At 45.6% G+C, this 12925-nt stretch overlaps 1 protein-coding gene across 2 annotated transcripts in view; it reads right to left on the minus strand.

The window, feature by feature from the left end:
• Rnf220 (ring finger protein 220) overlaps window positions 1–9671 on the minus strand; it is a 222370-nt gene extending 212699 nt beyond the window's left edge. For both annotated transcript variants that reach the window (XM_090334995.1, XM_090334994.1), the window contains exon 1: window positions 8976–9671. In XM_090334995.1, the coding sequence (XP_090191121.1) occupies window positions 8976–9600 (625 nt within the window). In that variant the 5' untranslated portion in view covers window positions 9601–9671. The remainder of the gene's footprint in view (window positions 1–8975) is intronic.
• Between the last annotated feature and the right edge of the window lie 3254 nt (window positions 9672–12925).

Below are 12925 nucleotides of genomic sequence, written 5' to 3' on the forward strand. Positions count from 1 at the left end.
GTCATTCTCTGGTATTCCAAAGCCCCATGGGGCTTTCTTTCTACAAAGAGAAAAACTGAGTTTATTTGTGCGCCCGGGGTAATGGACAACCCTCTTTTACTCTTAGGAGAATGCACACAGACACTATGTGAGAGGCCAGTCTCCGCCCAGCCCTCCCCCCCTCCCACCCCTCCCCAGTATTCCCCACCCCATCACAGCCCTGCTGCTGTATTTCTCCCCTGACCTGCAAGGCCCCTTCAAGCCCAGGCCTAAGCCTTCTCCAAGCAGAGACAATCCATCATGCTGTGGGACTGTGACACACACAGATGGGGGAAGGTTCACAGATTTGTCTCACATAGGCAAGAGGGTAAAAGTGTCTGTATAACTTAAAATCTAAGGACATACTAGAAACTCTGGGATTTTATATTCTAATAGGAGTCAAATACCATTGTAGCAAACCTGAGTATACATAGCCCAAGTTTCTGGCACTCATAAATTCTAATAAACTCATTTATTTCACATAATACAAAATTCCATAATAAGAAAACATTATGAGATCAAGATTCTCTGATCTGGGCTACCACTAGGGTGGTATCTAATCCAGTCAAATATCTTTTGGAGTCAGAGCCTCAGTTTCTCTATCTATAATAATAATTTGCTTCTAAATAACACCAGGGCTAATAACACCATCTTAGTGGATGGGAAAATAATGAAGGGAGATGAAGCAGCTGGCCATCACAGAAAAGGGCTGCCAGCCTCCTCTCCTCCTTCTTCTTCCTCTCTCTGTCTCTCTCTGTCTCTGTCTCTCTCTCCCTGTCTCTGTCTCTGTCTCTCTCTCTCTCTCTGTCTCTCTGTCTCTCTCTTCCCCCCCTTGTCATAAGGCACAGAATGTGTGAAAGGATCTTAAATACATGCTAGTTTGTTAATGACCCTCTGTTTGGCTACATCAGTACTTCCAGCAAGAAAGATTATATCACCACATTGTTCTGGAAATAATAATAGCCATTGTGTATTGAACTCTGAGTTTGTGTGAAGAACTATTCTAAGTATAATCTGTGTAAATGATCTCATTAAGCTCTTCAAAACAACCCTTTACGGCTGTATCATTCTCATTTTACAGGTAAGAATACTGAGGCCAGAGAGGTTATGTAATCTGCCTAATATTGATATCACACAGCTAGAAAGCAAAAGGTTTGAATTTAACTCAGAGACTACACTCTGAACTATTATATTAATTCTCCAACTTTGATCTGAAGCATGTTCAAGTTGAAGCTCCAATGAGCAGAAATGTCTGGATTTTTGTTGTTGTTGTTTGTTTGTTTTTGGAGCCTGTACTAGGGCTTGAACTCAGGGCCTGTGCACTGTCCTTGAGCTTTTGTGCTCCAGATTCATACTCATCATTTCCAGCTTTCTTTAGGTGGTTAATTGGAGATAGAAGTCTCATGGACTTTCTTGCCCTGGATGGTTTTGAACTGTGATCTTCAGATCTCAGATCCTGAGTAGCTAAGATTACAGACATGAGCCACTGGTGCCCAGCCAAGCACAGCTTTTGTTCCTTTAATAAATGTCTATTATGCAAGGCTGTTCTGAGTTGATTTAAATCGAATTCCAAAAAGCAAGGTTAAATGAGAGCAACATAGGATTAGCTGGGCACCTAACTGGGAGTCATATACTTCCCCCACAAAAAACAGTGAAGGCCTCTCCAGAGCTGGTCCTTGTCCCCTCCCTGTAGCAATCTGACTTTGGTCTCTGCCACTCTAAGATGGATACAGAGCCATAAGTCTCAGCCAGCAAATGAATTTCAATGGAAAAAGACAATTTTCATCCGGTGAGTCATACTCAGGCTTACTGAACTTGATTTCTCATGAGACTCTACCCAAAGGGGCCTTCTCCACCTTCACAGGCTCCAGAGCGCCTAAAGCTCTGGGTCTGCTCAAGAGAATGTCTGAGGTACAACTCCCTCTATGGTTTCCCCTAAAAAAATACAACTTTCATTTCCTCTGGGTCATCTTTAATTATAACACATTCCACCAGAGAAAACTGACAGTCAAATATCTGAATTGCCAGATGGTTACATGTGTCTACAAAGCTCCTCCTATCACTTGACTGTTTCCAGCTTCAAGAAGAATCTGGGCTAGAACTTTTCTCTAAAATATATGCCAAAAGCAGATTCTGCTATAAGCAACGTAATACTGTGGTGAAACATTTGGAAAGGGGATACTATTTTTAAGTTATGAATGATTTTTCTTACCCCAGATAAATGATAATGTAAGTCTGTATTTGAGAAAGGGGATTTTTATGTCCCTCTTTGTCTTTATCAAAACTCAAGCCCTAAATAAGTTCTTCCTCTCTTTTCTTAAACTCCTAGCCTGTAGGCTAGCAGTCTTACAGATTCCATTTGTGGAGTTCAGCAAAATGGCCACTGATGAAATCTTCTAATAAAATCTAGATTATAACAACCACCATCAATGTATTCAGTATCAAACTAGAATTTACTGTACCCTTTGATGGGCTTGGCATCAATGCAAAAAAATCTTAACACTAACATTAAAATGTGATTGAGATATTAGTAAAGTCTAATCCACTGGGCAAGGTGAAGTACTGCTATTAATCCAGCCTGGACCAAATTTACTGATTCTTTCCACAGCCTATCACTTCTCTAGACCTAAACCCCAGACTCCCAATCAAAGACCTTTTCCTGGAAAAGGTATAAGAAAATAGTAGAAAAATTTTCTCCTTACAAAAAAAAAAGAAAGAAAAAAGTCCTTATAGCAGACACATTGAGGAGAATACATTCTGTTCAACCACAAATGCCAGAACTCAAATGATACTTTTAAACAAAATTTAAAGCATTAAGCAGCTGAATACCAATAAATTACTCTTAAATCTGCACTTCATCTTTAAGAGGGATAAAATGGTGCTGAGAAATGCTGTAAAAGTGTTAGAATAGTCCACTCCAAAAATTATTGTGATTTTGGTGTTAAAATCATGTGGACTTTACAATAAAACTGTACCATCCCTCGAAGTCTCAAGTATTTATAACAGATCATGTTCCAGCCTGCGCTCTGATATTTATTAATCAAGTGCACGTGGTTAATGAGTGAACAAGAAGAAAAAAACATCTAAAAATGTAACTCTGTAAAATGCATTGTTAGTCCAGGTCCTGAGTAACTACCAAGATGACATTTCAATGTGTGCTAATATCTATCAACTAGATAAAGTTAGTTAATAAGCGTTAAAAAAAGAGAGAGAGAAACCCAATATAAAAATGTGATTGTGTTTTCAGTTTCCTCTTCCCAGCCTAATGAGGAAAGGGGGTGAAAGGAGAGAAAGACTTTTGTTATTTGGAGACAATGTGTTTTTTTTGTTTTGTTTTGTTTTCTAACAACAACAGAGGGGAGGGGGGCACCAAATGATCAATCTGGGGCCGCTGGCCGGAAGGCAGCCCCGGAAAGCTTCCCGTGGGAAGAGTTCCAGGAGCGGCCGGGACGTGGCCGAGCCCGCCGCGGACGGACGGGGAGAGAACCGACGGGGCCGCGGCGGTCCTCGGCCCCGAGGGGCAGGTCCACCCAGGGGTCCCCGGCACCCCGGTCCCGGCCAGGGCGTACCCCCTTCTTGCCCTCCTCCCCCTCGCCCTCACTCCTGCCCCCACCCCCGTCTCTTCTGCACCGACGATGAGCGGGAAACCGACCCGGGGCGCACTGTGACTTGGGGGCGCAGGGGCCCTGGGTGGGCAGCCGCCGCGGTGGGGTGGGCAGCGCGCGGACGTCTCCCCCTCGGCCTCCACGTCCCCGCCGAGCCCCGACGGCGGCGCCGGGGTCACCCGGCTCGCGGCCCGAACTGGGCGGCGGGGGGGCGGGGGCGTCCTCAGCCCGGGCGCGCAGGCCGCGCCCCGCGGGGCCGGGCCTCCCCCGCGCCCCCGCCCCCGCGCCCTCTCCCCACCACGATCAATTACCAGCCACCCCTCTGCCAGGCGCGGCTCGGGGCCGACGCGGCCGCGGCGGCCCGGATCACTTCTGCATGACAATTGAGGGGAGGGCGGGCGCAAGGCGGGGGTGGGGGGGCGGCCACGGTGTCCGTTTTCTCACCATGGTGATTAGGCATTCCGGGGGCCGTGGGGCGGGAGGAGGCAGCCACCGAACTGCGGCGCGGAGGAGCGAGGGCAGGGGACCAGAGAGCCGGAGCCAGAGCGAGCCCAGGCGGCCCGGCGCAGCGAGCGGCGCACGGAGCCCGGCCGAGCTGAGCCAAGCCAGGCCAGATGGCTCTGCAGCCATCAGGGACCGCTCCCGTCCAGCCCGGCCCCACTTTAGCTGTGCAAACATTTCTTTATCCCAACAAGACAATTAAACCCAGCAGCATGAAAAGGGAGTCTCCGTGACTGTATTGGGAGCGAACCACCAGAAACAACCACACACATCACAGGAGTGCTTGCCCACCGCCTCCCCCCCCCCCCAACCACACATACACTTGAGGAGGGGAGAAGGGGAGGAGAAAAAGCCTGTGGGGGAAGACCGCCCCCCAGCAGCTGAATCAAGCGTAGATCTGGCAGTCAGGCCAGAGGGACCCATGTAACCCCCCAGTCTCTGGTGATTTTGCTGGCCATTCATATTGGTCATCTGGCTCCAGCCACAAGCCAGTAGTGGGGCTTGGTGACCAGGAAACTGTCCCAAACATCCTCCCCCTCCCAAGTCTAGACTAATGTTCTTGCTTGCCATGTTCCCGATGCCCTTGGAAAGTATCCCCCCCTCCGCCCCCCACCCTATGCTGTCTTCAGCTGGCCCTCATTTCAGGCAGCCTTAGCTTAGATGGGCTTAGCTGATTCCTGGGCCACAGGGTCTTCAGTGACATATGCCTTTATAAAGACACATCTCAGAGTACAAAATACCATCTCCTACTCAGGGCTTTGGGGACCTGAGAATGGCTTTTCAAATACATCAAAGATGAGAGCAAAGCAAAACATCCAGGAGCTGCTGGGAGCCATCAGATTTCCTGTCTACCTGTGAATCTGCCAGAGCACTGGGAAGGAACCAGGGAAGAGGGCCAAACAAGGCCACTTATCAGTGCCCAGTGCCTATCCCTGCAGTGAACCAGAGAACAAGGCCAGACACAACTCAACATGGGCGGTTCTGAGTCCTCTAGGCCTGGAGGTGAGCATGCAGTACCAGCCAACTCCAGTTTGGGCTCAGTGGATAGACAGGCAGGCTGGCCAAAGGTTGTGTTAAGTCTGGGTACAGGGCTGCCTAAAAAAATTCAGTTTCCATCAGGAAACACACATGACTGGAAACAGAGTGCTGAGGGGATAATAAATGTATGGATTCTAGCACAAGGCAGCAGACAGTACTTACCTTCCCTTTTGTTGTAAAGTTTCCTTAATGAGGAATGTTTATTTTAAAGGCCCTGGGAAGCATATCTGGAGACACTTCATACGTAAGACACAACATGGACTATTTGTAATTGGTCCATAAATTCTAGCATCATTTCCCTGGACTAGGAGCCTTGGGGAACTGTTCAGGGAGTGACAATAAACGGGAGTTACCTCAGTCCCCTTCCTGGGGAATTATGCATCCTCCATGAACAGCTTCGCATAAAACACTTCTCCCATGTTCCAGGGCAAATAAGTCAGTCCTGTAGAGCAAAAGCTTCCTTGTTCCATAGAGTACCACACCTACCTCAGGATCACCTGTGGTGGTGCCAGGTGGATGGACAGGCAAGCCAACTGGAATCATCTACTAGGAGAGAGAATACTTTACCCAAATAGCTATACTTCTGTCTTCAAAAAAATAATGCATATTTAATCACCAAAGAAAACCTGCCTCTCCAAACCCAGGTTGGAGGAATGAACACGTGTGCATTTTACCATGTCTGCAGGCCCCTCTTTCAAAGGCATGTGGACATATCTGCATATGGATGCAGTATGCAAGCAGGGGGTGGCTGCAACAGTAAAAACCTGTCAGTGTTTCCATTATAAAACTGCTGTGTTTTTTTTTTTTTTCAATGACCTACAACTCAGTCATAAAACTTCTCTGAGTAAGGACACACCCCTCCCACATTAAACCCTATACACTACCCTACCCCCACCCAACAAAACTCTAAGGCTAAGTGCTTCTTTAGAAGTTTTACTATCATATTTAACAAAAACATGTTTTACATTTTATTTATAAGAGAACTGAAAAAACCAGTTAACCGTGTCAGAAATTAATTCTACATTTTAATAACCAAAAAAATTGCTCAAATATACTTGGTTCATTTTGGCAATCTGAGCAAAAGCACTGCATCCTATTTCTTGCCTCTTGAACATTTGCTCTCCTCTCTCCTCTCGCCTCCCTAACCCCCCCTCACTGCCCCATCTGCCCCTGAGCTCTCTCTCCCTTTGGAAGCAGTCTTGTATACTGTCACTCGATTATCTGAGAAATATTACTTATTTCAAAACGGTTCTGTAGGGAGGGCCTGAAAGGCATCTAGTGGGAATAATCAGGCCTTCTAACGGCCCTTAAATATGTATTTACATAAAACAGACCATAAATATTCCGACACACGTCGGCATATGACAGGAGCCAAGAAAGCTGCTGCTGACTTTGTCATAGTGCTTCTTCAGCCCTTCCTGGCAGAAAATGTTTCTGCCTTCCAAAACCTCAAAATCAAAAGCCCAAATCTCTCCCAGTCTTACCCTGTGCAGGCTACTACACTACCTAAGACAAGGGGAAAGAGAAAGGAGCACTGAACCAAGGCTACCCACAGGAGGACAGGTTCCTCTTCACTTGACACCTTTGTTTCTGCTTAAAGATGAGCCACAAATGCAACTCTGACTAGTAATATGGACATGTAGAGACATCCTCCCTCCCTAAACCCTCCTCCAGTTTTCATGTCTATGGGCAAGAAAAAGAAGACCACAAAAAAAAACCCTTCAGGGAAGAATATTTTAAACAAATAAAAGGGGAAAGGACTCCAATTTATATAACATGACAATTTGAAAGAAAGAAGTTTCCCCCACCCTTCTGATCAGAATCCCATTAATTTCAAGGTCAGAATTCCATTTCACTTTGGGAGACAGACTCATTTAATTTTTCTCCACCCAGGCGTATTCCTGTGTGAGGGATCCATCTCCAGGGGGGACGGCACCACCACACAATGCAAACCAGGCAAACAGAAGAGTTATGGCTTTGACACTCCAAGGGGAATGGATATCCACATCTATGAGTTCCGACTTGACTAACAAGCTTCTGCCTGCTCTGGGAAGTCTGAAATCGGCTTGGACTAAAAACATGGCAAAATGGAGCGGCTGCCGGATCTTGGTAGGTGAAAAGAAAGGACTCTCCATCTCCAGATGTTACTTTGTAGACTAATTAGCTTCCAGAGAATTTCATTTTCAACTTGTACTTGGAGGAAAAAGGAGCGGAGTGAGTCACACCCCAAACCCAGAGCAGTCAGAGCTAGAGGTCAGTTTACAGCTAGGCTTGATCTTTTACCCATCACTCAACAAATGAACACTTAAAAATAAAATGAAACAACAACAAAAAAATAGACAACACAATGCCAACACCTGTCCGGCAGGTCTATCCAAGTCTACAGAGAGTAAAAAGGTGACAGAAGAGCGAGAACTAAGTGCCTAGCCACACTAGCAGTTGTCTGTCAGACAGCAGCCTTCTCCCTTAAGTGGGGAGGTCTCTGGCTTACAGACGCTGACATAAAAGACACACTTGCAACATATTTCAAAACCAAAGAGCGATGGATTTACAAGGCAGGTTGATTTTATGATGACTTTTATTGAAAAGGTACGCTGGGTGTAGGCAGATGCCTTTTAGCGCAGGAAAGTTAACACAGTGCCTAATTCAAGGAGACAGCCTAAGGAAGCAGTGCCGACAGGGGAGAGAGCTACAATGTCTCTATTACTCTCCTCGGCATCATAAAGAGAAGAGAAAAAAAATGGTATTCATGTTGGTGGTTATTGAGAGGACAGGAACACACACACACACACACACACACACACACACATAGAGAAGAGGGGAAGGCAAACCTCAGAAGTAGTTTTCTTAAGAAAATAAAAGGGAGCAAATCTTAGAACAAAGGGTTAGTGGGAAAACACGCTCAGTTCATAAATTCTCACCAGGCTTAAAGAAAACTGCTCTGTCTACCCACAGCCCAAAAGCTCCAAAACACAAGTATTTTCTGGTTATATCAGAACAGAAGATTGCAGGGTTCAGCACTCCCAGTCTGCAAGTTTCAAATAAAGGTTTAGGTCCACTGATGAGTGAGCCTAGTCAGAGCTCAACAAGCCACTTGGAGAGCATGAGAAAAGCCATTTCATAAGCAGGAATTAATAATAGTTGTGAACATCAACTACAGAGCATTCCCACAGGCCCCACCACGTCAAGTGCTAACAGGGAGCCTCAGGAAAAGTGTCCAGCAAACCTGTCACATCCCAAGAGAAGTCAGCTTTCCAGCCTTGCAATCACAAGGAAAACACAGATGTTTGAAATGCTTTATGGTGATGGACGATACCTTTGTCCTTCTCTGAAAAATAGCCTGATGTACATAAGGACTGAGTTGTGAAAATAAAAAGCACGTGGAATCTGCTGGCTGTGCTACAATGTAAAAACTATAATAATAATAATAACAATAATAATAGTAACAGTAGTGAGTCATAATCAGGAAGGGACAAGTTTCCTCAGACCTTCTCAAGTTCTCTAGGAACCTATGTCTGTAATGGAACGATCTTCACTCCAGTGTACCTATGGCTCCCTCTTTCCCTCCACAGTCCCCAGAGCAGGAGCCAGTCATGTCCAGAAGAGAAAAGACAGTGCTGAGGCCAACTTGCCTCTAGCTACCTTCAGGAAAACATGATCAGTTCTCATTGATGAGAGACAAGCAAAGGTTAACCATCCACAGCTATGGCAAGGAAAGCGGCCGGCCCTGTCACCACTCTGTCGACCTGTTGAATACTACTGCAAGGCAGGACTTACTGGGGGGTGAGGGAGGACTCCAATCAAAGTACTTACATCTGTCGTTCCGATCCTCTGGGCTAGATGAGGCTTCTCGATCAGAAATGAGGCCAGAGACAGCAAAAATCTTCTTCCCCGTATCATCAACCTTAAGTGAACCGGGGGAGCTAGATGGCAGCTGTGTCCCAAAGTCATATTCCTTGCCATCTGCATCTGAGAAGCGCAGATGGGGAGACTCTGTGTCATGGCAGTTCTTAAGTCGCTTGGCAGGTGTAAAGGCTGACTGGTAGCTCTCCCGGTCCTCAGTGGATGCAAAGGGACGGAAGGCCCCCACACCACTATGATTCAGCATACTGATTGGGGTGCAATCTAGATTTGGGGGAGCAAACTGAGGGTGGAGGTGTAGTAAAGAAGGAGGGAAATCACGATTGGCAAAAGTGCCTGGCACTCCACCTTGCCGATGGTACATAGAGGCAAAGGTGTAGGAACCATTGGTAAAGGGAATATGCACATCCTTATCTACCGAGACAGGTACACCAAAGGGTCGTGGCTGCTGACAAGGGATGGAAGCATCCCGGCTGGCCTCGGCTGTGGATGCCAGGACCATCAGCGCTGGCGATGCCAGAGGGTTGGGGAGGTAGGATGAGTTCTCCATTTTGAAGGCTGCCCGGTGTAAGTCCATTGGAGTCTCTTTTGATGGTCAGCGTCAGACAAGAAGCAGTCTTCCCTGGAAAGGAGGAAGGAGAGCACCTTGGATCTGGGCGGGGAATATTACTGAGGAATCATGTCCTTCTAAGACCTGTGGAGACAGCAAAGAGAAAAAAAGAGAGAGAGGAAGGACTGTCAGGGGAGAGAAAAAAAAGGGAAACCCCAAGTGATCGAAACCCCATCCTTCTGGCTTACAAATGCGTGGGCAAGAGATACCACAGGCTTTAGGAGCCAGTGGGCAGCGGCAGCAGACCATTTTCATTCAGGAAAATCAATAGACAACTTACTGTGATGTACGCGTAGCTGACTTTGGTCCCTACACGTTCCGGGTGAAATGCGTCTGAGCCCAGCAAAGAAAAAAAAATCATAAAATCTCCAAATACAATATTCCCTGAGTAAATGAGCTTTGGAAAGCCAAGGGGAGGGAATCTATATTTTCTGAGGCTTCTACCTACATACACTACTCATGTGCAGGCCTGATGTTCAGAGATCAGGTTCTATCTATCTGAGTCCTCATGTTTGCATGCTCTCTTCATCTCCCTGAACAATGCCCCAAGACTGAAAATCAAATGCCTACATCACACACATCTTGACCAGAAACATCTGTACATGTTAGTTGGTACAAATTGTACATGTGACTAAATCACTCACATTGACACATATATTTTCATGTATCATCAGAGAGTGTTTCCAGAAAGAAGTGCTATGTGAACAAACAGCAACACAACCCTGCAATCACCCAGGCTTTCTATTTCACTTTTCTGAGAAGGAACAAAACCATCATCAATAAGATCCTGGACACCTCTGACAATATTTAAAAACATAATAGGTACCTTTGGCTCTCTAGAAGCATCTGTCTTCCAGAGGCAACAAAGAATGGATTGGTAATTTTAGTTACTAATGCACTCAGTCTTAAGTAGATTTGTAAATGGCCTTGGATTTGCCATTAACATTTAGAGCAAAATGTTAACAAAATTTCTGACTTATTCTGTTCTGCTTATTGGCCCAGTCAAAGCTGATGTTCAATAAAGGCCCCAGAACAAACTGGAGTCCAGAGAGTCTTCTTTCAGCTTCCCTTGTACATTTTCATAGCCACTGATTTGGTTTCAAAATTTATATTGACTAGAGAATGGAGGAGGACTATATATCAAGAGCTAGAATATAAGATGAATACTAAAACTTACTACCTGCAATGCTATGAACTCAACAGAAACTGAGTGAAAGAAACTCCAAGTGTAACTAAAAATCACCATCTGCTACAAAAGGTAACCTTTAGCTTGAAATAAAAGTGATCGACCCTCCCTTTTAAAAGACCACCTCCTTAATGCAGTATCTTTGGTATTCCCTCAAACAGAGAATCCTGCAATCCTCCAGACTTAATGCAGTACGAGAGAGTATTTCCTTCCCCCATCCTGTAGTAGATGTGTCAATGACTGTTATTAATTGGGAAGATGAGTGGACACCATCAGACTGCTTCCTCATTTGGCTTCTTTCCTTATAGACATCATTGCTAAATTACCAGATTATGTATCTCACATTAACGGATTTTCCTCTCTTCCAAATTTTAAATAACTTTCCTGTCAAGTTATAGCAGTGCAGGGAATGATCTGCCAAGGACAGCCAGTTAGCTTGACAAGTCTGGGAATCCTGTTTTTGGCTGTTTTCAAGTCAGATTAATGGTCACACAACATGGATGCTCTGAATGTGGGAGTCTACGAAGATAGTCATCACAGAAATAATGTCTACTGACAAGTCATCATACACAGGCCAGCAGAAAGAAAAGACAAACACAGGGGTTAAGGGGAGGACTGTTTCTCTCCAGAATGAACCCCCACATTCTTTTTTACTTCTTTGGATCACCCCATTATGTTAAATAAGTTTCATGAATTAGTCATCTGGAGGCAGCACTAGATACTCCAACAGAACATAGTGAAACACTCAAAGCTGTGTATTCATTTGGAAACTTCATTATAATGAAAATAAATTTTTTTAAAAAATGTTTTTCTCCAGGCCAGGTTTCTTTTACTCTCCTGTTGCGTGGTCCTGATGGGAGAGGAGGGGTGTTTCTATCTTTTTCCTTTTCTTTCTCCCCTTCTCACATTAACAACTTGTATAGATGATGCTTCAGCAGACCACAGTCATTATGAAAATCTATAGTTAATACACTCCCAATGTCAAAATGTCATGGGTTTAAACACAGAACCCAAAATAAGAAAACTAACTGACCCTCTTAATTAAAAAAATATGGATTGTAAGATAATCAGCTTGATGGAGTATTTGGGTGACTGTAAAGAACCAAGGAAAGGGAAGGTAAGTAACTGTTACTTTTTCTGCTTCTATGCTGATTTTTTTTAATTTAGCACTTCGTGCAAATCCAGATTAAAATAACTCCAGCTATTGATCCAAGCAGTGGAATTGACATTAATTTTAGTTCACTTCTCACTTTGCAAAGGGATCAATAGGAAGTAATAACAGCTGACATGCCCGCTGAAAGGAGGAGAAAGAAGGGCTGAAGACAGAAATCGAAAAGCAACCAAATAAATCATCAGCTACTTTTCCACGGCATCAGACAAACTCCAAACAGATTGCAAAAAGTCTTTGTTGAATTAACTAAACAAGGAGGAGGGATCAATCCACGAAGCTAAATAAATTGTCTGGCAGGCGGGCGAGGTTGGACAGAAGGACCCACTCATATTGAGTTTTGAAAATTTTCAGATTCTTGACGTGATGGGTTAGGTTCCGTTCTGTATGAGCGAGTTTGTTTGTGTCTTAAGTCACACACCTGACCCTGGTTTGTCTTTTTTTTTTTTAAGTGATTACAAGACGCCAGCGAATTGAATAATTAGTGATTACTAATTGCGTGGTTAAACATGCCAGACCCAAGACAAATGAAACGAAAGAGCCGGCGTGCGCATGGAGAACGTGTCTGAATCTGGGCAAAAGGCGCCGCCGTCCGCCCTTGGCGGGGCAGACTGGACACTTTTTCGCGCAGGGGGCAAAAAAAAATCCTGAACCCAGAGAGCGAGAGAGGGAGAGCGAGAGAGAGAGAGACAGACAGAGAGCGCGCAAAAAAAGATCTCGGAGAGCGGGGCCATCCCCCACGCCCCACGCGTGGCCCACGCCTGTCGAGGGTTCGGGCCCCGCTCCCCGCCCCGGGGGTCGGGTGGACGGAAGCGGCGTGGCCTCGGAGGCAGCTGCCGCCGGCAGCGTCGGGGAGGCAGACGCATTTGCAAATGACTGCCACAAAGCAAGCTGCAAAGGGCTCTTTCCAGGAGCGGAGCAGCTCAGCGCGCCCACCG

This window comes from Megascapheus bottae, chromosome 6, assembly GCF_031878675.1.
Source record: "Megascapheus bottae isolate mThoBot1 chromosome 6, mThoBot2.hap1, whole genome shotgun sequence".
NCBI classification, from domain to species: Eukaryota; Metazoa; Chordata; class Mammalia; order Rodentia; family Geomyidae; genus Megascapheus; species Megascapheus bottae.